Below are 24,214 nucleotides of genomic sequence, written 5' to 3'. Positions count from 1 at the left end.
CATTATCGCTCACGCTAATACAAAATTACTTAAATAACTGCCGAATAGGATTTCAAAAGATTTCTCCCAAGCAGAGGAGATTTTCAGTACATAGGGGTCAACAGTACTGTGAAAATACTTGTAAGCGCATGAAAGTGTTGATAATGAACTTCATAGCTCATGAGGAAAACCGCAGGCTATTTTCTAAAATCATTAATGCGCATAATAATAATGTTTAGACTAAGAAAGATGGAACCTTGGACTTAAAAGCCAGAAATAACAGTAGCTGATACACTGGTCATTTGTATCATCCAACTAAGAACTGGTTGGCTGACCGAGATATTAGTGAGTAGAATATCAGGAGTACAGAAATGAAATTAGAGAAAATTTCTAGTTTTACATTCAACTCTGTACAATAAAAACTGATAACCAATGAAACTGAATGACTATGAAAGAATTTATGAAATTAGAGAAGGAACGCGAGAACTTCGAGAAAATACAAAAACACACCATGTTGTGCACCACAAACTTAAATGAGGTGGAAAAACCAAAGACCGATCCCACAAGAGGTCAGCGGTCTACCTATTTATCAAGTAAATTCAACCTCCAAACAATAGGGATATCCTTAAATCTTAAAAGAAAACACAGAAGTATCGCTTATATGTATTAGACTTTGGCCCCTAATCTAAAGTAAATGTAGAAGGTAAACTATACCTAATTTAGTAACGGCTTTACTCCGACTTTGCACCCGCTACATATATCAATTTCCAGAGTATGTTACTTATTATTTAAAAAAAAAAAAATCATAGTATTTAATTTGAGTACATTTACTTCAACTACTGAATTGTTTAAGTGAGTGAAGAAACAAGGGAAAAAATCTAGGTTGTTGTCATAACCACGTGTTATCCTGTTGAACATTATCTAGTGCGATAAAACTGTTCAAGGAATCAAGGCAACTCTAATAATATAGAAAATGTATTAAAATTTGCACTGGAACAGGCAATTCAGAAATTACTATGTTCTATACTGACAATGTCTTTGACAATATCAATAGCATCCCTCTATTGTGCTTTGAAAATTAACAAATAGCCTTGTGATATATCTCCTCTGTTGTATTTCCATTTCGAGTACGGTCGGTCTCAATTTCGCTTGTAGTAGCTCTTCTCAGAGCTTTGTGTAAACTGATTCCAAAAAGACATCTGCCCACGGAATTGATCTCTATTATAATTTGCTGTCTCATTACTGAATTTAAAGCTCTGTTCTCGATTCCGTACGAGTGCTCTGATTACTGGAATCAGTTCCGAACTCACCTTGGCAGCAATCATTTGCTTGGCCACTAGAGGTCAGTTAGTTTATTGCTTGCGTGGACACCAGAGTGTAGAGCAGCGGCATCGCATATAAGATTCTGTAGGAGGAGGCAATGAAAAATAGAGGGTAGGCGATGTAGAAACATGTTTTGTAGTTTGTGTTGCCTATGAAAAAGCAGAAGATATATGTTTTAACAAATAAAATATATATACGAACTCATAAAGCCAAATAATACTTAACAAAATTACAATTACTTATCGCGGACTACAAAATGTCTACAAACAAATGCACTGTTAAACTGCAAAAGCAAATAGGATATTAGGTGCACAAAAAAATAATTTTAATCTGAATACTAAATCGGTTATCTCACTGCAAAATCGACTTACTACTCGATTCGCTCCATTTCTTCGAAGAATATTAGGATGCAGCCAAAAAAATAAATTTCTGCTAACCAAAAAACTATAAGCACTTAAATGGGAATCCCACACCAAAGGAGCGTACGCTATCCACACAGCCACCGAGGAGCTCTTTCCTATCTCTACCTGCAGCAACATGGCTAAAGGTATTAGCTGAGGAAACCAAGTTCATAACATAGGGCTAAGTTCGGAGAGAGACCCTTACTAAATATTATGTGCGTTAAAGCAATTTTAAAAATAGTAATACTACACTCAAAAATATTAACGTTCGATAAAATTTTGAGTAATTCTTAATGCAAATTATTGCAGATATAGCAACTTCGGGCCTTTGAAGTGAATATAGTGCATTGCTGCTTTTCTTTGTGTTGTACCCTATGAGTCCAAAGTTCAAAAATACAATATGAAAATTAACACAATACTCAGGAGGTCAAACTTTCATGACGACAGAAAATATGCTATCAATATTACTGGGTCGTGCGTACAAAATTGCATACACTTGATTCCCAAAGTTAGAAATTAAAATTACTAGTATTTCATTAGTCCAAAAAGATGTTCCATTCATGCTGTTTTGATTTTATTTAATACATATTGAATATTCACTCCATTTTAATGAACACTAGTAGTGTTTCTTAATACAAATTGTCAAAAATGCATTAGACTACATCAGATATCTCCGCATAACGACGCAAATATAACGTAAATCCTTAAACACGTAATTACCAAAAACTCATGAGTGCGTAGATAATAAATTGATTTCTATTCTCAATTAGTTATTAGAAAGTACACCCATTTCTACACTTAAAAACCCCTGGAGACATACGAAAAATGTCTTTCAATACTGCATTCTAAAAAAAAAAATAATAATAATAATAAAAAAAATAAATATAGATACGTCTCCATCAGTCATTTCTGTTGTAAGTATTCAAAAGAATACCATAAACAAAAATGAAAAGAAAATAATATCATATTATACTAAATGCAACAAATTTGACATTGAAAGCAAAATAAACCAGGCTCTAATTTCAAATGTAAAACGCAAGTTTCAATTACGTAAGAAATATTTGTAACCGAAGATCAAATTGATTTGAATTCATTCGATGAACCAAGATTTAACTTACACTGCAACTAAGGTTGAATTCAAACAAAAAGGTCACACTTCAACGAAAAAATGCAGCGTATACCAATTTTTGCTATAATAGTGGAATGGTGGTTCCAAAAGGAAAATCAACCTACTACCAGAGTATAATTTACCAACCAATAATTGTTAAATGATTTCTATATAAATATGTCCGTAGCGTTTCTAAACTAGATCTAAAAACAAGAATACATTTGCGACTGAATTAAAGCACTTAGTTGTTTCTGTGTATACATATTTCAAGAATCTTAAACACATTTCAAGAGTAACTTGGCCATATGAAATTATATGGACCAAAAGTGCACTCCTGAAAGCTACTTTCTGACATGAAGTACGAAGGATAATTCCCTTTTCCAACTTCTTGTTCAAATGTTGCTAATTAGACCACTATACTCCACATTAATGGATAAATTCAAAATCAAAATTAGTTGCAAATTATTTATTTGTACAAATTAATGTGTAATTCTTCAAATCGTTTTGCGATCTAATAATTTTCGGCCCTTGGAAATATCTCTAGAACGTCACCAGTTTATACTTCCAAAAAATATAGTTATTAACAGTAGTACATATTTGTCTAGACCCCAGCTATAATTTGAGTAAAATTTATTTTATTTCTTTATACATATTCGCTTATATGGTAGCTCTTTCAGATAAAACGTATAGTTTATAAACCACAAATGGTTGAAATAAAAGACAAACAAAAAGTGCGGTACGAAAATGTCAGAGAGAGCATCGAAGGGAGTGCTCTATTTGCCATACAAGGCCAGCTACCATGAGACCTCTGAGGAGCCATCGGCTTCTTTTTCTTTTTTAATAGCACAGTCTGCAATTTTTTATTTTTTTTTACATAATCGAAAAAAAAACATGTAAAAACAAATCTCTTACAAAGAAAAGTTTTCTTGCGGGGTACTACACTATAGAAAGGAATACATTACAAAATCGGTAGTGTTGCAGTACCTAACACATAATGGGATACTGATTATTGATGTAATAGTAATGAGTTATTACTGATATAACACACTTCAGTTGATATAATTAAAATCCAGTGCTGTAAGCGAGTTGATGCAAATTTTTAAAAATCTAAAACTTATAAAAACAAAGAATAATAGACGAAACGACATTACAAAAAGTAAAATTAGAAAATATCGAAAAGTACATCGAATATAGAATTCTACTAGCTTCACAGGGCTTTCATATTACATGTACATGTTACATCTTCACAACAAAACTGTCAATGTACAAAAATTAGTCATCTTCAAAATGAACTAATACGTGTTCCTTTAAAGAATATAATGTAGGGAACTCTCTTAAGCAGAGGACACACGAAATCGGTTCTCTTCGTTTAGAATGAATTTTCATATGAACGACCATTGTCTTTTTACGCCCAAATAATTTCCCACAAACTAAGCACTCAAAAGGTTTCTCACCAGAATGAATACGACGATGATCAAATAAATCTCTCCTCCACTGAAATCCTTTTTCACACACTTCACACACGAAGGGTTTGTCAACTGCGTGTATTTTCATATGTGAAGATAAATCTTCCTCCGCAGAAAATCGTTTCTTACATTGAGCACATTGGTAAGGTCTTTCATTTGAATGCACAACTTTAATGTGTTGCTTGATATAATCACGAGTGTAAAGTTTTCCACAAACTGTACAAGCTATCGGCATTTCAGGAAAATGCCTTTCCAAATGCTTACGTAAACTAGGTTTGAATTTATAGTGTTTACCACAATGTTCACAGATGAAATCGTTTTCGTCAACATTGTTACTACTTTCTAAACTGTGAAGTGAGTTCTTTAAACACAATTTACTTGAGAGATCTCGTCCAGTACTTGGAAATGTATCACTGGAAGATGTGTCAGTAAAGAAAAGCATTTCTGCCTGTGAGATAGAACGTGATACTTTCGAAGGCAAATTATGAGTACTGCTGCTGCCATCAGCTACTGGGTTGTCGTTTCCAAGCGCAGCCATGATATGACTGACTTCCAAGGTTTTACTATTTGCTGGGTGCACTGAATTAGCTTTCGAAACGCGACGTTTACCCGAATTGGGATTTTGATGAATTTTAATGTGTTTCGCCAAGGTGTACTTTAAAGCGAATGCTTGCCCACATACAGAACATACAAATGGTCTTTCCTTTGAGTGAGCAGATTTTACATGTATATCTACATCTCTTTTACGATAATACGTTTTCCCACATACAGGACAAGGTATATAATTTTCAGGAAAATGTCTCTTCATATGCTCAACCAATCCACATTTATATCCATAACGCTTCTTACAGTAAGGACATGCAAATATTTTCTCGTTAGTGTGAAGATTTATATGAGTATGAAGTGAAGATTTATGATTAAACATTTTGTTACAGTAGACACATTTAAATCTTCTACCTTTTGTATGAATAAGCATATGAGTATTTAAATATCTTTCTTTCCGAAACTTTTTCCCGCACATTTCACACGACAATCGTGGAACTTTCTTAGAAACATTACCCTTGTTACGAAATCCGGTACGGTTCAATATCCGCGGAAGCTGTGTTGAACGGGTGGGTAATTCCGCTGCAGAACTATCAGGTTTTTCTTTGTCATGTTCAGATGATTCCTCAGTATCCTCTATGGTTGAAATTCCAACAGAATTCTCATATTTTATTTCCACTTTTACGTATTTCGTAAAATCTTCATCAGAACTAGAATCTTCACTTTCATTTGCCATATTCGGTTAAAGTGTTTTCATTAAAATATACATGAAATAATTTTTCTACAAGAATTTATTTTACAATACGTCGCAAACTAGCAACACCCATGATCACTACGACCGTAACAAACATTGTTCTTTTTACAACAATTACTCTCTCTGATTTAGCTTCTATGAACAAAACCATCTATGGGAAATCTTGAAAGCTTCATCTTCAAAGAATTTGTCCATAATCAATCTGAAACAAGAAAAAAAAAGGCTTAGGAATGTTGAATTCTCCACTCAACGCAAATTCTAGTTTCTAAATAACTTAAGTGATCTTTCACTGAATACTTTCATAAACCATCTACTGTGACAGCCACATAGACATGCAAAATATGGAATATGAAAGATGTAAACAAGGTAGTCTTCATATTGGGTAAGCTATCGTACAGTTTTTGATTTATGTGAAAGTCACACGATACTTTCAAGTAAATCGAAATAAAGGATTTCACTCTCATTAAAAAACGTTAGCAGTATAAACTCATTGCTAATAGAGCACGAGACAAATACAAGAATATAAAGAACAATAAAGACAACAATATCGAACACTCAAACGTATTTAGATTATATAATCTTGAGTCTCGCAGAAATGGACATACACACACAAGACTTAGTTTTTACAGACGTTTATTCAACCTGAACTTCGCAAATCATTGCGTTACAGTTACTGCAAATATAGGACTTCACCAAATCCAGTTTAACCGCTGCATTTGATCTCAAGAGTTGTTAACCTAATTATTATATTACGTGTCGCGCTCTTAGAAAATTTCCAGTCAATCATACAGTATCCCTAAACGTATACTTCCATGTTTTATTCTTTTATTTCAATCTTCAACTGTAAACAAGTCCTTATTCTCATAGATTTAGAATCACTCTAACCACTCTTGTACATTGCAAATAGTCATTTGTTCCTAAGGTTCTTCCCTAAGCTCACCCTTTCTGAATTTTAGCGAATAACTTTAAGAGGCTGAAGAATATAACAAATATAGAAAATGATCCAGATATTATCTACAAAACGATATCACATGAACTAATAATTTTACAACTTTTTGTATAGTACATACATTTGGGTGCGTAACAATTACGACGTTAGAAACTGCGCATCCAAATTTATAGTCTATAAAACGTTCGAAAATAATTTATTTATTACGTATTTGAGCTGTTATCCGCCCCTTTCCGTACTTCTAACATTTATCACGATTTTTAAGTTATGTGTCAACATTTAAAAACTGTAGAGCGCATAAAGAGCCTTAAAAATATTTCTGATTTCATCATTCTACCTTAGCTTTTAATACCAATTAAATACCAGTTCAAGACAATAAACTACTTCGACCTTGGCAAGATCTTTTATTTTCTCAACCAATATCAGCAATTCATTGCTTATTAACTTCATCTACAGAACTATCATGAAAATTCTCCTCCGAAATCATGAAAGCTAATCTTACAAACACAACAATTTAGTATTCAATAACTGTATTACAATAACTTTCTGATTTACCATCCTCTACGATCTAAGGCTAACGATCATTTTCCTTAAAACTATTTATATAATTTCCTTCTACCAAATTGCTACTATTTTCTGTGATATTTTTCTTCCTACACTAATCTCCTTAGAATATTATCTCTTCTTTTCTACTTTTCTTTCTTTTTTATTTCCGAAGTAATTTTCCGGTAGCTTAGCTATCTCAGTTTCATGCACCTCACTATGCTTGTGCCAAAAATTATGCTTTTTCTACATCATCTATAGCTACTTCCCCAGTTTCGACAGCGTTCTTTTCATGGAGTCCTATTACTTTTTTTTTAGCATCTACTTACTTTCTTTTCTGATAGCTTTTGCTTTCTTTCATCTATAAACCATGACTTATTTTTCTTCTTCCCTAGTTACATGTTCTAATGTATATTCCTGTTATCCCTAATGTATTTGGTCTAGGAATTAATTCGTGCGGTTGGTACGCACACATTGAAGCTGTAGTACAAACACAAAATACATAAATACCTTAAGAAAAATATTGTCCATCGCTAGCCACCACTTTCGCCCATCTGTCAGGCAATGTACGGATTCCGTGGCGAAAGAAGTCCTCATCCTTGGAAGCGATCCAGTCAGAGACCCATGTTTCGATATCTTCTGAAGAAGTAAACCGCTGTCCAATCAAATCGTTGTTCATGCAATCGAACAAGTAGTAGTCCGAAGGAGCAACGTCTGGTGAATACGGCGGGTGGGGTAAAACTTCCCATCCGACATTTTCTAAATAGGTTTTGACCGGTTTTGCGACATGTGGGCGAGCGTTATCATGTTGAACAATAAGTTTATCATGTCTGTTCTCCCATTCTGGTCGTGTTCTGGCCAGAGCTTGCTTCAAACGCATTAATTGTCGTCGATAACGTTCTCCATTCATAGCCTCACCCGGTTGCAGCAGCTCATAGTACACCACACCTTTCATATCCCACCATATGCACAGCATAACCTTTGCACAGTGAATATCTCGTTTTGGTTGTGATGGACCTGGTTCACCTGGTTTCACCCAGGCCTTTTTTCGTTTAGGGTTCTCGTAATGGATCCACTTCTCATCACCCGTAATAATTCGATGCAGAAACCCCTTTCTGCTCTGTCGTTGAAGCAGCAATTCGCAAATGGTTTTTCGTCTTTAACGTCTCTGTCTTTCAATTCATGTGGAAACCAATGTGACATCTTTTGAATCATTCCCATGGCTTTCAAGCGTTTGGAGACTGTTGTTTGATCAACGCCTAATGCTGCTGCAAGTTGTTCCTGCGTTTGACACGAATCCTGCTCGAGCAATGCTGTCAATTCTTCGTCTTGAAATTTTTTTGGCTGTCCAGCTCGCTCTTGGTCTGCCAAGCCGAAATCACCACTTCTAAACCGTGCAAACCACTTCTGACACGTTCGCTCAGCTAGAGCATGGTCACCATACACTTCCACAAAAATACGATGACTTTCAGTCGCACTTTTCTGCATGTTAAAGTAATGCAGCAGGACACCCCGCAAAAACACTTTATCAGGCACAAATTGCGCCATGTTCACTTAACTACAAACTGGTGTTGTTGACGCTTTAATCCACTGCCTTATACTACGAACGATACGCGATGACAGGGGTTTGCAACACATGTGTGGATACACGGAACTGTGGGACGCTCCGTTCGTTGCGCCATCTCTTGTCCACCCGCACGAATTAATTCCTAGACCAAATATATTCCTCGATATAGGTGATATTCCAATAATGGATTCCTGGTTCTTCTCTGATTTTCTTTCTCCATTGAATGATCAGTATTTTTTGCTTTTTGTTCTAATGATATGTTTGAAATTATAAAAAGGAATCTTGATATTGGTATTTATGTCCATAGTGGTTGCATTTTTACATAATTGGTCTAGTACTTCATTACCCTCTATTTGAACATGAGCCTTAGTGTAAAGGAAAATAACGTCAAATTTATTATTTTTTAGAGTATCATATAATTTTCTAATCAACATTAACTTTCAGGAGTTTTGGGAAGTCTAAGTAGTGTTGTTTAATGCTTTGATGACACTTAAAGAATCTGTGCAAATACCTTTGATATTTAATTTTCTGGTAAATAACAAGGCCTGTCTTATTGCGAAGGCTTCTCCTTTAAAAATTGACAAAGCACAAAGCAATTTGAATTGCCATTTTACATTTAGATTAGGAATTACTAATGCAGCTCCCACTGGTGCGTTCTTTTCTTTAGAAGCATCTGTAAATGTAAGTTGATAATCCTGAGGGAATCTATGTAAAATTTCCAGATATTTTTATAAAAGTTTGACAAAGTTTCCTGTTTATGATTTTGTATATAATTAGGTATAATAGTGTTAATTTTGATTAAATTCACTTCATACTGAAATAAATATGTTGGTATTGTAGGAGCTTTTGCTATTCTTGGATGTAGATCTTTGATTTCTATATATCTTTCAATATCCACGGTAGAGATTGTTGATAGGATATTTTTTTTTTTTCATTTAAGATTTCCACAGTCATTAACTTGCGTGTACTAATCGATGAAGTTTTTGCCATTTTAGGGAGTAAAAAGTTTGCGGTTAACTGGAAAATATTAATTTCAAGAGGAATGGTCTTAGTTGCTTCTAATATAGCGTGTTTAGGATAAAAGACTGATTGCAATAAGATGATTTTGGCTGTATCATATTGAATTTGCTGTAGTTTATAATAAAAAAGGAAATGTTTTCTGTTTTAGAAAAATGATCCAAAAAAACTTTTGCAATCAGGGTTTGCTGATTGATGAGGTTGATACCCCAATTTTTGCACTGATACTTCAGAGCATGCTTTTATATTTATTAGCTTTCTTAGATAAGTATTGTAGATGAGGCTTCCGTTATAACTTAGAATCTAATATAAGTTCTGGATATTTCAATTGTTTGGCAATTCTTAATGGTTTTCCACTAATATTTATCTGCGGTGTTTGTTTTATTAGTTCTTTGTAAAAATTGTAACAAGAGGTTTTTTCCCAATTAATATCCAAGCCGTTTGTTTGACAGCATTTATGTATAGTCTCTAAATTAGTTTGTTTTCTTTATGCCTATCTTAAGGGTATCAACGACTTCATAAATTACCAGGTTGTCAGCGTATGAAACAAATTGGTTTTCTTATGCATTAATACGAGTAAATCCAATATAAAAAAATTGAAAAGAGTAGGGCTAAGTTTGCTTCCTTTTAATAGGCCCATGGATGTACGTCTTAGTTTGGTGTAATAATGATTCATTTTAATATGCACTTGCCTGCCAAATAACAAATCGTAAATAATTATAGTATACTGTTTCGGAATATTTAAATTAAATAATTTTGAAATTAGTATATGTAAATTGACAAGATCATACGCTTTTCTGAAATCAACACTTACAAGTATCAAATATTTCCTTTGTTGGAATGTATTCCATATATCAATAATGAGAAGTCCAAAAGCGTCGTATGTGTTACAATTTTTCCTACAACCAGTGATATTATCCGGGAAAAATCTGCAATGTTCAAGATACAATTGAAATCGATTTAACATTAATTGTTCAAATATTTTAAGACCACAAGGGTGTAAGGCTATTGCTCTATAGTTGATTGCATTATTACAAGGATTATTGGCTTTGAGGATTGGAACAACGAGTGATTTCTTCCATATTTTCGGAAACATCCCTGTTTCCCAGATTGCGTTCAAATGAGTCAGAACAAATTGTTTACCTACTTTGGGTAAATTAGCATGTCTGTAGTATATTCCTTCTAAGCCAAGTGAGAAGTTCCTTTTGCTATATTTGAAAACTATTATATTATTAGTATTCACGTAGTCCGGGGTTAAAAGGTAATAAAATTGATTTACTCAATCACTACTATATGCAGTCAAATTCGTAGAAGAAATATTGTTGGACTTTTTATTTAATTGTTGATGTAAGAATTTTCATATTAAAATCTTAGGCGTTTGATAAGATAGGTTGTTGCAAAAGGATTCCCAATTAGCTCTTTTGATTTTAAGATGATTTTTGTAATTGCCTTGATTTTATTATATGCTATGAAGTTATCTTCGCTTCTCGATTGTCGAAATGTTTGGAAAGCCAATTTCCTCTTATTAACTGCTTTTTGGGCTTCCCTGTTCTACGAGATCGGTTTCTAGTGTTTATTTTGATGATGGGTTGAAGTTTTTAATAGCTAAACTTTTTTTCTGTCTTTAATTCTTGACTTGGCAGCAGCTTGAGTAATCAGATAATTTAGATTATTTAACTGCCAATTAGTAGTATTTGCTATATACAACGTTTCTGTAATTGTATGTTGATAATTTTGCCAACTAAGATTACAATGAAATTTGTTGATTTTTGATGTAAAGTTATTTACAGCTGATTTGAATTGTGTAACGATATTTGGAAGAGAGAATAAGAGAGAAAGATTTAAAAAAAAAAAAAAAAAAGCAGAACTCGAGACTTATGATATTATTTCAGTTTCGCAGCGCCGTAGTGCCAGAAAATGGAACTACGCTGTCTGTTGGTAGCGGATTCGGATTCGGGTTAATATAGCTACTTAAAGTATCAGGTGGAACACATCGAATTTTGAAGCTTTGCCTTGTTAAATAGAATACGCATAGCTATGGTTCGAAGGGACATTAACGTAAAGTGGATTAACACCGTGAAAAGAAACCTTACTTTTGAGTCTGATTTATATTATATTCTGCGTTAAAATATTATTGTGTTATGTTCCTCCTATAAGGTTTCGTCATGAGACATTTTGTGGGTGAAGTTACATTCCGTATTGAAGAAATTGGTTCTTTTCGAGTGATGTGATTAATGGTTGGCCAGTTTGCCTTACTTATTTGTTCGTTAAATAGAAATTCCACGACATATAGAAAAGAATTTTCTCTCTATTTCTCGCAAGAACATTTGATTCTATGAAGAAGTGTAAAAATATAATATTTAGAGAGGAATACTGAAACACCCATATATGTGTTGTAAAAGGGACAAGCAGTTTTACTCATTGGTAAGTGACTCAATTATATGCGTTGATAATACGTATAGATTAAATTCTGTTGTATGAATAGCGTTTGTAATATATATATCTATCTATTCAAGTTGTCATATAAATATTTTCGATCATATACAGCTTTTTCTTTACAATAAAATTACAATTAATATATTCATTTGACCTATGAACCCGATAGGTATTGAGTTAATTAGATTCGTAGCTTGTTATATTTTATTAAATCATATAATTATTATTCTAAAACAATTTAAATTCAATTGTAATTTCAGTGTAGTGAGTTTTGTAGGGCAGTTTTAATTGTTCCGGCTCACTTCCACCCAACGTCACTGCTATTCCATATTATATGGGACGGGGTACGTTGCAATTGGGATGATAAAACATTAATAATTGGGTGAGCAAAAATCAAGATTAGTCTATGATAACTACCCAATGGATCATAGTGAACAAACCAACAAGCTTGAACGAAATATTGAAGTATCCTAATAGAAATATCCGGTACACTATTACCTTCCAAAGTGACGCGTGTGGCCGTGCCATCATTAAATGTTAAATAAGGATGATCTGCTAAAACCTGAGATAGTATCTTTTCTGCTTTATTGGTTTTGGAGCTTCCCCAAGGCACTGACTATGAGTGGCAGTCACCCAATAAATAGTCAATATTATTATCTAAAATCTCAGTCTAGAATTGATAATCTGGGATAACATGCAATAGGATGTGTATATATTTACAAACTTTATGGATTTGAAATAAATAAAGCAAAGTTGAATGTCTGGTGCCTGATATTTAATTGATTTAAAAGGTACAGGTTTTTTAATGCATATAGCTAATCCATCATGTTCATCTTCTGTTAAATGTTCAATAATATTGTAATTTCGTAATTTGTAAGGAAATTTCACTTTCTTCCATGTTTCCTGCAATAAAATGATATGCGCACAAAAGATTTTAATTAGCTGAGGGATGGCATATTTTTTAGGATAAAAGCTTTGACAATTCCATTGTAATATCTTTAGTCTATGATTTGTTTCCATAGTCATGTAAAGAGAGAAATAAAAAATATTCCGGATAACGTAGCATGGATACCTTATATCGAAGTAAAAAGAGAGTAGAATTGTGTGGATAATTTTTCGATGCGTTCAGAAGTTATATTGCAATTTAATGAAATTAAAATGTTGCTTAATAGTTGTTTAATCGCAGACACTGCTATTTTGTACTTAAATGCTCCCTTTTGTCTACATTAATATTATTTTTCTCAACAGGACGAACCTGCAAAATTTTTTCAAGGTTTATTGATATTTCGTTGAATTTCGGAGTTTGTTCCGAATTCTTATGTTCGTCATGTTTATGGATAAAATGTACTTTATATCTCTCTTGAGTATTTTTAGAATACGCCAATGAAGGAACTTTACCAGAGGAGGTAGATTGAACTGTGTGATGTGCAACAATATTCCTATTTGTACTTTGATACCGTTGAATGCCCACTAGTAGAAGAAAATGACAAATCAAAACTCTCTATTTACTGGAGTCTTACCACTGCTGTCATTAAAAATTTCATATAATCATTCTGTTTTCTTTCCTTTTTTTCCATGGCGGGAATTCTTTATCTATAGAATTGATCTTCTTGCTATTAGCTACATAAGGTAATGTTAAATTTTTAAGTGAGTTTGGCGTACTTACTGTCCTACTTTGGGTGTTAAATGGAATCGTTTCCGTTGTTTTTAATGAAGAAGTATATACTTCCCATTTGTTATTATGATTAGTTAATTGGAATACTTGCATATTCGCTTCATTGAAAGATAAGTGCTCTCTACCCATTACAGTCATGATCTTACGTTATCTTGCTCGTTCTGGGTAATTCTGGTGATCAGCTTAATGGTCCATTCAGAAATTAAAACACTTGATGTTATTATTACATTGAGAATTGGGATGTGAATGTGCACATTTTTTGCAGATTGGTACTTTCGCTTTACACGAACGGAAAGTAACCAAATCGTAAACATGCGGTACATTACCCTATTGCGGGAATGTACGTTTCAACTTGTGGTCTTAAATAGAAGTTTTACATGTAGAGGTAGCTGTTCTGATTTAAAGGTAATAATAATAGAACCAGTGGGTGTTTTCTTTCCCCCGTTTGTACGGAATATCCGTTAAAGTTGATACAGTAGGAAAATCACATTTTATTACTTGTAAAATCCATCTACCGTTACTTCAGGATCTACAACCTTTACGACACCTGTTGTATATGTGCCAAAATTAGGAATGAAGGCAGTACAATTTTGCGTTTTTAGTATTGAGTGTTCAAGAAAAGCATTTGCTGATTTACCAGGATCAAAATACACTTTTTTACTAAATTTTTCTCAATTGTCTTAAAATTAATGATGCCTTCTATGTTTGCAAGATACAATTTTCTACTTATGAACATAAAATGTTTAGTTCACAAATCTTCGCTATTTGATTTTATAAACACAGTAAGGTGCACGATGTCCAGCGTTGTATCGATTCTGTAAAGACGGGTTTGATACCGAAAGTGTGTCTATATTGTTGAGGTTTTCTGTATTTTTATTTGTATAATTATCTTTTCCTACCGATATGTCATCCGATTGAGTATTTGATTGAATCTCTGATTCTACAGTAATCTCCATATTTGTTACTGAATGATTATCATCTTCGTCATGTCTACAGTTTAGGCCTAAGCCTGGGTTATCAATTTGAGAACATTCCGCCATCTTGTAACTAATAAGTAAAGTAACTTTAATTGCAAGACTAACGAAGTTCACACGCTGAAAAGCACCACCTTAATACTACAACATATTACATACTACATCTACTACCACTATTAACAAAAACAAATACTATCATTTAATAAGAAGAGAAGATATATCTTTTGGTCTCACCAAATTGTACACTATATGATAATTCTTGGCTTTCAGAAAAGTCTGTTTGCAGTCCACTTATTATATAGCACTGTAAAGTTTCTAAATTACTTGCGGACTTGAAAAAAGTTCCTGTGTATTGTCCAAGTATTTTAAACACTTAAGAATTAGATAATTATGAAATGTATTGCCCAAAGTGCTATATTTTAATCTTTAAAATCAAACAATACATCACAAACTTAATCCTTTTTCTTCTTCCTCTCGTTCTCTCCGTTTGTAGTTCACGATAACCTCTACTGTCCATCATCACCTCACACACCCACGTCTTAATTTGCGCGCTTTCGAGTTTATGTTGTGCCATATAATTATGGTACTAATGCGGTATATGGTAATAATTTATATTTCATTACAGGTTCTCTACACTGCCGAAAAAAAAAGAACTCCCCTCCCAATTAAATAAAGGAACAGAAATATATTCGTATCACCTTCTGAGCTGAAGTAAACGCCCACGAAGCCCTTTGTCCAGCCCCGACAGTTATAGTTTTCCCGTCAGGCATGTTCGCAAAAGCTTTCGCCAATGAAATTGCATGATTTTCCTCCATGTCCCTTATATTAGGTATTACCAACCTCAACTGACGAATTAAATGGTTTACCCATGTACTGTTCTCGTCCCGCTCGTGATGCGTCCTGGAATCATTTTCAATTTGTTAAATCACCGTTGTGCATTCTGCTCTTTTACCAAACCCTTACTGAATTTAGCAAATGTTTGAGATGTACTTCTCGTTTCACTAGTGTTCCTTTTCACTGTTAACATATACACATAAAGACTCACACATCACTGTATCGATCTAACCGTAAGGACAACAATTAGCATACTACAAAAGCAAACACATTAACTTCTTTTTCACTTTGAAACAAACTCGCCTCCACGTGGAATTCTGATAATACATTTTGAATGCCTACCACTAAAGAATAATGGACTATATTAAATAAGAGTCACATTATATACTACATGATACATGTTGAAAACGGACTTTTGTTCTTTTTTCAAGACTGTTGAAAACAGGAAATTCACAAGCATTTTCCATTACATTTGAAGGAAAACGCATGTCTTAACATCTAAAGTAATTTAGCAATTTATATACATGTTATATAATATTTCCTGATTTATTCGGTAATCGTCTTCTGCTATTAGTATTTCCTAAAAGGGTTTCATATTATCGTTATGTAAAAGCAGCACTATAAGTTTTACAAATATTACAAATGTTCCGCGATTTGAAGAATTTCGTTCCATCTATCTTGTTAAATACTAGTAAAAAAAAAAACTGTAATAACTTCAATTTTATATTGCAGATAATAAGAAAGACAAACACTTCTCACATTGTATTTTCGATTTAATAGCGGAAATCGAATTCTTTCTTATGGAAATCTCATATAGAGCCCGACTTCTAAATTGATGTACACGAATATGTAGATTAACGTACAGACGCTTGCGTGAACAATCAGAGAAAGCTGAGTAATTAGTAGAAGAGTTTTCAAAGAAATCCATAGGAGATATCACGTTAGCATAGATAACTCTGTGCGACGCCAGACACGAAATAACCTTCTTTCCTTCTCTCAACAACTCTGTAAGCAAGGTGCTTGGAAGGAAGAAATAAAAAACGCATCAAAAACATCCAGAATGGAGCTACGCTACGAGGTTACATATTTCTGTATTTAACATTCCTCTGCACCAAAGAATTCAACTACAGTAATTTTATCCACTCGAATGGACCTATGAGAAAGGAATATTAAGCACATCGCGGACGTACCCGCCGTCCATTATCTAAATTGCATTAGATGAGTTTTGTGAACTTCTTATTGTTATAAGATCATGGGATGCTTATACATGTAGACTATACCAAGACAATTTAATATTAAGTACGATAGAAAAATGTCAATATATAATTTGTTTTAAATCGACATGTCATTCCTTAATGTCTAAAGGAATTCATTTGTGAGTGTAAGCTGCACTAAAACCCACGCTCCGGTAAAGTACAATGTGTTTTATATGTATTCACTGAAATTTTGTTTTAGTATTCTCTTTACAGAAAAAATATGCGCTTAACCGCAAATCTATGTCTTAAGATAAGAGCGCAATATGAGGTGCAAGGACTCCTGGTGATCCTTCTATGATATTGGAGATGAAACAAATTTTATCAAAGGATGGAACAATCATAAATTATCATTTTCAGCTACTGACTACGGCCAGAAGTCCCCAATATGGAAAATCTTCAACGTCGACAACAGCTAAAAACACTACCATCTTTAATAGAATGCTCACGAGGAGCTTGATACTGCCATTACAATAAAGATTTTATGCAAGTAGCCATCACATTATGTAACTGGGTCTATTCTGACAAAAAAAAAAAAAAAAAAAAAAAAAAAAAAACTCTAGGGTCATGACAGCTATTATGTCCAAGAACTGTACTATAACGACTATGACAGAAAGATGACTACTCAAACATATTTCTGACACAGTCATATGAAGCAGGTTTGAAGGTTTAAGCAAATGCTATTGAGATATCACGTAGTTGTTCGCTGTTTCTTAGTAAATAAAATGAAAAAGCACATTAAATGTTACAAGGATGTGCGTTACATTTAATGTCGGTAATAAAATTGTCTCACACAAATCTCGTTTATGGAAGATGGTAATTTCCGTATGTAGATAAGACATAATTTATTATGCGATATTTCCTTTCTCTAAATTATCGGTACCCTTCCAATTACTTTCTTCGGAATTAAATTCCCCTATTTAACTTAATCTTATAATTTCGATATATAGAATCTCAAATCTTATTAAAATAAAGATTTTGAACTAAAAAACTAAAGTGTTTCGTCATTGTACCTTTCTACCATATGCCTGTCAATGCTTATGTCACGATTAAGTTACTTGATTGTCATCAATATAAGTTTCTATCCCACTAAAAACAAAAAAATAAAACATAAATGAAACTTGTATACATATCTACACTCAAAAGTAAATTATGAGTCAGCAGAGACGAAAACTTTTGTACACACGCGTTCAGAAAAAGCTGGAAACTCGTTCAGAATCTAAGTCCGGAAAAGTGACCCTATATCCGTCACAATTCTCGCAGATCTATACACAGGGAATTGCATTTTCCCTCCGTTCTTTATATAGACACTAGCTGGAAACCGTACTGTCATCCGAGCGATGTGAAAATGCAACAACAAAATCAAACTACTTATTTCTGAGATTAATATTGATTGCATACTGAATGCACAGTTCCAATATGCAAAAACAATCAATATCGTAAGTAGAAATTATTGAAAAAGACCGAAAATGACTATTTAAAACTTCAAGTGTCAACCTGCGCTCGGAGCGATACAATTATCAATATTATAACGCATTTCCTTCTAAGTGCTTCCGTAGCCAAGAGGGTTTAGTAATGCTGATTGAAATTTCTGAAGCGAAGGGCGACGATTCGAGCCTCCGTGCAAAAAGTTCGTTTTTATTTCTTCCTTTCTTTAAATATATGGGAACATTGTTATAAATATAAATTTCTACTTTGAAGTGCTTGGAAAAACAATCAGAGGAGCCGTCACTTTTTCAAATCTCTGTTACATTTACAAGCCGCCATTTCCATATTTTTTTTTAGGGGGGGGGGGTAGATTTCACTACTGCTGTTAATCATTGCTTTCTTTGATTTTTCATTTACACATCCTATCCTCTTTCAAGTTCGGTCACATGCCATTCCATTTAGTTTCATATATTCTGTTCGATTAAATACACATTCCTCAATCTCTTATAATATGTCCAAATTCACAAAACGGTTCTCTTGCTTTCTTTCTAATAATGATGATTTAAATTTCAAGAGAGTTAAATTTAAATAAACCTGCAACCAATTTGTTAATTACTACGAGCATTGAGTTCTTCCTCATTGTGTATTAATATATATTCTTCAGTGTTTACTTTCTAATAATAATAAATAGTTATGCCAACCTTAGATATAATTGCAGTATACGAAGGTTAAGTGGGTAATAAAGCATGTCAAGCCAATATCTTATTTCAATTTGTATCGTAATTACAATTATCGTTAAAAGAAATTGAATATTCGCATCCAAAATTGATTTTATCTAGGTAGGATGGATAGGGATGAGCACGAGACAAGATTTGAGGCTGTCTCGTCGCGACAATATGCTGTAAAAGTGATGTCTCGACTCGAAAAATGTATATTTTTCTATTGGAAGAACTGTGTCTCGACTCTGCGCATCCTTAAGCATGGACAGTTTGAAGAGCCCAGTATTCCAAATCTGGCGGGGTAACCAATTACACCATTACGCAACATCTATTTCAGATACAACCATTATTATACACTTCATTTTCACAAACTTCTTCCTATAATAGCTATATTGATTTCCTACTTAAATTCAATTATAGATAACTATTTCTTATGTAGCAGTTAATATTCATGCTATACAGTATAAAACAAGCTCTGTAACTATCATTGTTCCACATATACTTGAAAATTATATCCGGCAATAAGATCCATTTATAACGACTATTAAAATTATACCAAGGAAAAAATATTGTAATTCTTAGACACCCGTGGAATCTAAGTAGTAGCTTAAAGGAGTAACGATATGCTTTTTCTACATTTCAAAATCACAATGTTTCCAAAGAAATTCCTACATTGATATACACTAACTACATATAAGTTAAATGAGACAAGAAAAAGTGCAGTCGTGCCACTTTTTTGGGTGGTACTATTCCAAAGGACAAATCTACACGCAGATCCACAATCTTTGCCTTGCCCGTACGCGAAATAGATTTATTTTTTCTTAGCCTGGAAAGCTTTTTTCCTTCTGTCTCTCCTTTAATGAAAAGCACTCTTGGGTATACCTAAAGTTGCCTGGCAACTCGAGACACATCCAGCGCTACCGCGCAGGCTCACGACCTTCGTCCTATCCTGATTAGCAATAGATACGATTTTTCCTTTCAGTTAATAATTTTAATTAACGTTTTTGTAAGAATTATCGCTTTTACGGTACATCCGACATATAGTTTATCTGTGCCAATTATTTGCGTATGGTGTGTGAATACTACAAAAAAGTCTGAGGGAAATATTTCAACCATAAGAAAAAAGAAACATATGTTGATGTATGCCTTTTCATGAATATTCGTAGCACTTATTGAAAATAATTTGTGAAAGAAACGGTAACGTAAGTTTACAATTTAAATGAGTGAATGAATAGGAATGATAATTATGTCTCGTACGAAATTAAAGCGTTGGAAGAATGAATAGAATAGAGAAAATGAAATCTTTTGAGTTTTACGTCCCATCGTATTGCCCGCTCGGGTAAAGGAGACGGTGATGAGAAATGAATGAAATGGTGGAATCAAGAAAGTGGGAGGAAACAGAATAATTTATGTCATTAAACAATAGTTGCAACGGACTTCGTCAAGAATAGTATATAAACTGAAAAAAAGAAAAAAAAACTATTGCTCTTACTCTATTATTAACGTATAATAACTAATTAAAAATATTACTAACCAACAGTTAAACTATTACTCTCAAGCAACATAATTTATAATTTATATCTCACATTTACATTAATGGCACTACAACACAGCAATAAGTAAAGCTCATTATCACCATACGCATTATTACATCTATCAAACTGGCCTAAAGTTCCGCAGCAGCAATAACAATAGTAGTGGGTGTTTTAGAATGTAGGAAGCCAGTATTTCATAATTACAATAGTAATGTTACTAGTGTGAAAACATGACAACGGTTATTCTAAGAGTAAATGAATACATGCATATCAAAGACGAATGTATAGCATACTAATTTCCACCGACTCAGTTATCCCGCATGATGTAGAAAACTTGTGTTTTACGTTTACATGCGCATACCTTCCATCGCTGCCGCGCCTGCTCCTCGAGGATATACGCCCACATTAGCGCGCGTTCCATTTGCAGCCCTCCACCTCTGTTAGCACATACTCTTTTATTGGCCATCTCACATGAGTTGATTGTGTTTTTTGCAAGGTCGTTTTTTATAGCACATCTTCAGACGGATATTTAGTCATAAATAAAGCCCTCGTAAAGTAAATCTGCATTCATCAATGCAACTCTAAGAAACAACGGTTATAGTTAAGGAGCCGTACTTCCCATTTAGGGAAGGACGAGAAACGCCATACTTTCAGGAATTATTCATTGACTATCTAGGATGTTAAAAAGTAGGTAATAGACTGAGTTCTTGCCCTTGTACTTAGGGAGTTTAGGTAGTGCAACAGTAAGATGTATCCTCGTGCACGGGAGATGAGAAGTAGCTGTTCTTAACTATTACCGAAACAACTTTGAAGGTACTACGAGTGACTCTCCTGGTATATACCGTAATAGGAAAGCAGTTAATGGTCTCCTGTGCATATGTTTATATGGATCTTATCAATCTGTACACAATTATATGGGAATGGGCCAATTTAATAATAGTCCACAACATCATAGGGAATTATATAAAGTTTGAAAAGTGAAATAAAAGTACTTTTTTAATTTGACGGACCATTTTTATCTCTGCCTATTATTTCTTACTGGCACGTCAATTTTCACACACATTAAAAATCTGTTCCCAATTATATAGATATGAGCTCCGTAAATGAATATATTGTGATAAAAATTTATTTAATCTTTAGAACTGAACGTAGAGAATGTTACCTTATTCGTAATCTGCAACTTGTTCCTTAGAAAAACGGAATCAATTTGTACATGTGCTTGTAGAGAGATAATTCCGTTTCGTGCAAAAGCATAGAGAAAATAACAAGATCCCACTAATGGTGGCACCTGATGACACGCTGCTTTCGATATCAAAGTTCTAATTAATATTGTCGTTATGCTATTATCTTCACGGCAATTAATTGTGTTCCGTTTTCCTCCAATTTGGTTATGTTTACGGATTAGAATAAAGTAGCGTTGCCAACTCATTCACAGATTTTGTGTTGTGTCGATCATGAACGAGTTGATCATTATGAACGAATCATGGCGTGAATAAAATGAATTATGATTCTTGCCAGAAATGAATCGATTCTTCCAATGAATCATTTGTACTTTTCACTGAATTGCTTGCCGTGATCGAAATGAATTGAGAATCACAAAGGGAATTGGTAGGGTTGCTTCTACAAATGCGCTTGCAGTTCACGGGGATTGGTAAAAGAAAGAAAACCGTACGCGCCCTTTTTCTTCCTGCTTTCGTAGATGCGTGCGTTTTTTTTTTCTTCCTGCGTGGTACGGTTGCTTCTTGCGAAGAGAGGAAGCCGTGTTGTTGGAAGCAGATTACTTTCAAAATAAACTTTTCTGTTGGTTTCTTCTCGTCGTGAAGTACTGACAGTGTTGCTCAATTAGATGTAATACGATTTCGTAGTTAGTTTCAGCATACTCTTGATGATCACTTATCTATATTATCAAGATACTATACGTACATTGGATAAAGCTCTTACCATGACTTTCAACTGCACTAGCCAAAAAGGTCAATTTTAATGTTTCATAATCAGCTCAAAGTACAACATTATATTCAATCTAAATGCAATATTTACACAGAAAAAAGTACAGTGTAAACTATTTGTACTGTACATAATGGATTTCACAAATGTATATAAATATATAGAAAGACGAACGTAGATTCTTTCTGGGAAGATAATGCATTCCATCTTTCAGTAGAAACACTTGTCCACATGCAACAGAGCTTAATGGCAAGGGTGTGATTCTGGGGCCCCGGACCCCCTAAATGCTCAAATGTATTTTTATGAATATTCAACATTTGGCATAATTTGAATTAGTCTTAAAATCCTTTAGACCCTTGTCTGCAACCAAACACACCTTAATGCACCCCCCCCCCCCGAAGTTACAGAGAAATCGGCGCCCTTGCTTAGTGGTACCTATTTTTTGCTTTACTACTATTGAAATGGACGTACAGATACAAATGGTTTTCTGAGCTTCCATGTAAACAAGAGGATGTGGGAGACCTGGGATCGATTCCCGGCAAGAGCTCATGTGGTTTGGATTCCATGTTAATCAGTAGGTCCATGTCTCATATAGCTTCGCTGCTGAATGGGACGTTAAGCTCAAAATCAATTCAACTCAAATTTAACGAACTAATGGTTTTCTCTTAAGAATATAGACGAACAGTGATGATTTCAGGGGTAGGCGAGGAGAAAATATCCCGAGGCTAAAAATTATCCCCAGAGGTGGTAAAGCGTTCACCTCTGGTAAATGGGGTCCCTGATTTCCTCCTATTTACGCCAAATAGGCTTTATGGTGGACAAACATCATATGTGTGGGTTTTCTCTGAGTTCTCCCGTTTTCGCTCACTTTCTTCATTTCACCATTTCATTCATTCTCATTATCATCGTTTCCTTTAGTCTAGACGAAGATAACCATGGAACGTAAAAGTTTTTAACATTTCATTTTATTCCGCGCTTACTCAATGTCTCCCCGAGGGAAACCTTATAAAATTATCACAATAATATTAAATATATGTTGATGTGTTAACGCCCTTTCTTCTCTAGCTCAAAGGAATTCAAAAAAATCATTACTTTTTGCCAGTCAAGAATAAAATAGAACATATTTTAGAATATAATAGGATAAAATAGAAATCTTGCAGTTTAACATTCCACGTTTATGTCCTTTAATCTAAGGAAAACGAATGATTGAGGCAAGTATATGATGATGGAATAGGTGGAATGAGAGTGTGAGAGGAAACGAGAGTACTCCGACAAAACCCACGGACATCATGATGTACATCACAAACTTATTTAGCAATGGATTAAACCAGGAACCCCACACATCGGAGGTACCACAGCTGTGACCTCAGGGTGGAATAGAATCGATTGCGAGATAACAATTTACTTTAATTAATCATCCACCTCTTCTTTAGCCTATAGTGCAAAACTGTAAGACTTATAACAACAAAGGAAATTCATTAACACAATGTGTACTTTACAAAGCCACCTACTTTTTGTATTTAAAACCAAAAACATCAATGTAGCCTATACATTGCACTTAGGGATCTATATTTTTCTCCATATTAATATGTACGACAATAAGAAGTTGAAACTAAATTGTTAAAACTGCTCATATCCCGTGAAACTTTTATGAATTATATTTCAACAAAGTATTTCCTCGAGAACTGAAATTGGCAGAAAAAACGTGGAGATTGCAACAGTTTTAGTTTTTGCCTCAAGCCCTAATTGAAAACAGGATGCAAAAA

General features: G+C 33.9%; 1 protein-coding gene across 1 annotated transcript; it reads right to left on the bottom strand.

Annotated features, from left to right (window-relative positions):
* Positions 1-2,239: 2,239 nt before the first annotated feature.
* Positions 2,240-21,946, bottom strand: LOC145693476 (uncharacterized). The gene is made up of 2 exons (XM_081769511.1): positions 21,667-21,946; positions 2,240-5,776 (listed from the first exon to the last, which is right to left on the bottom strand). Exon 2 carries the CDS (start codon positions 5,554-5,556, stop codon positions 4,084-4,086), a length of 1,473 nt encoding a protein of 490 aa, XP_081625637.1. The 5' UTR covers positions 5,557-5,776; positions 21,667-21,946; the 3' UTR covers positions 2,240-4,083.
* Positions 21,947-24,214: the final 2,268 nt, after the last annotated feature.

The sequence above is a fragment of the Thermobia domestica genome, chromosome 8, assembly GCF_964235325.1.
Source record: "Thermobia domestica chromosome 8, izTheDome1.hap1.1, whole genome shotgun sequence".
Taxonomy (NCBI): domain Eukaryota; kingdom Metazoa; phylum Arthropoda; class Insecta; order Zygentoma; family Lepismatidae; genus Thermobia; species Thermobia domestica.
This window is presented reverse-complemented; position numbering and strand designations above follow the sequence as displayed.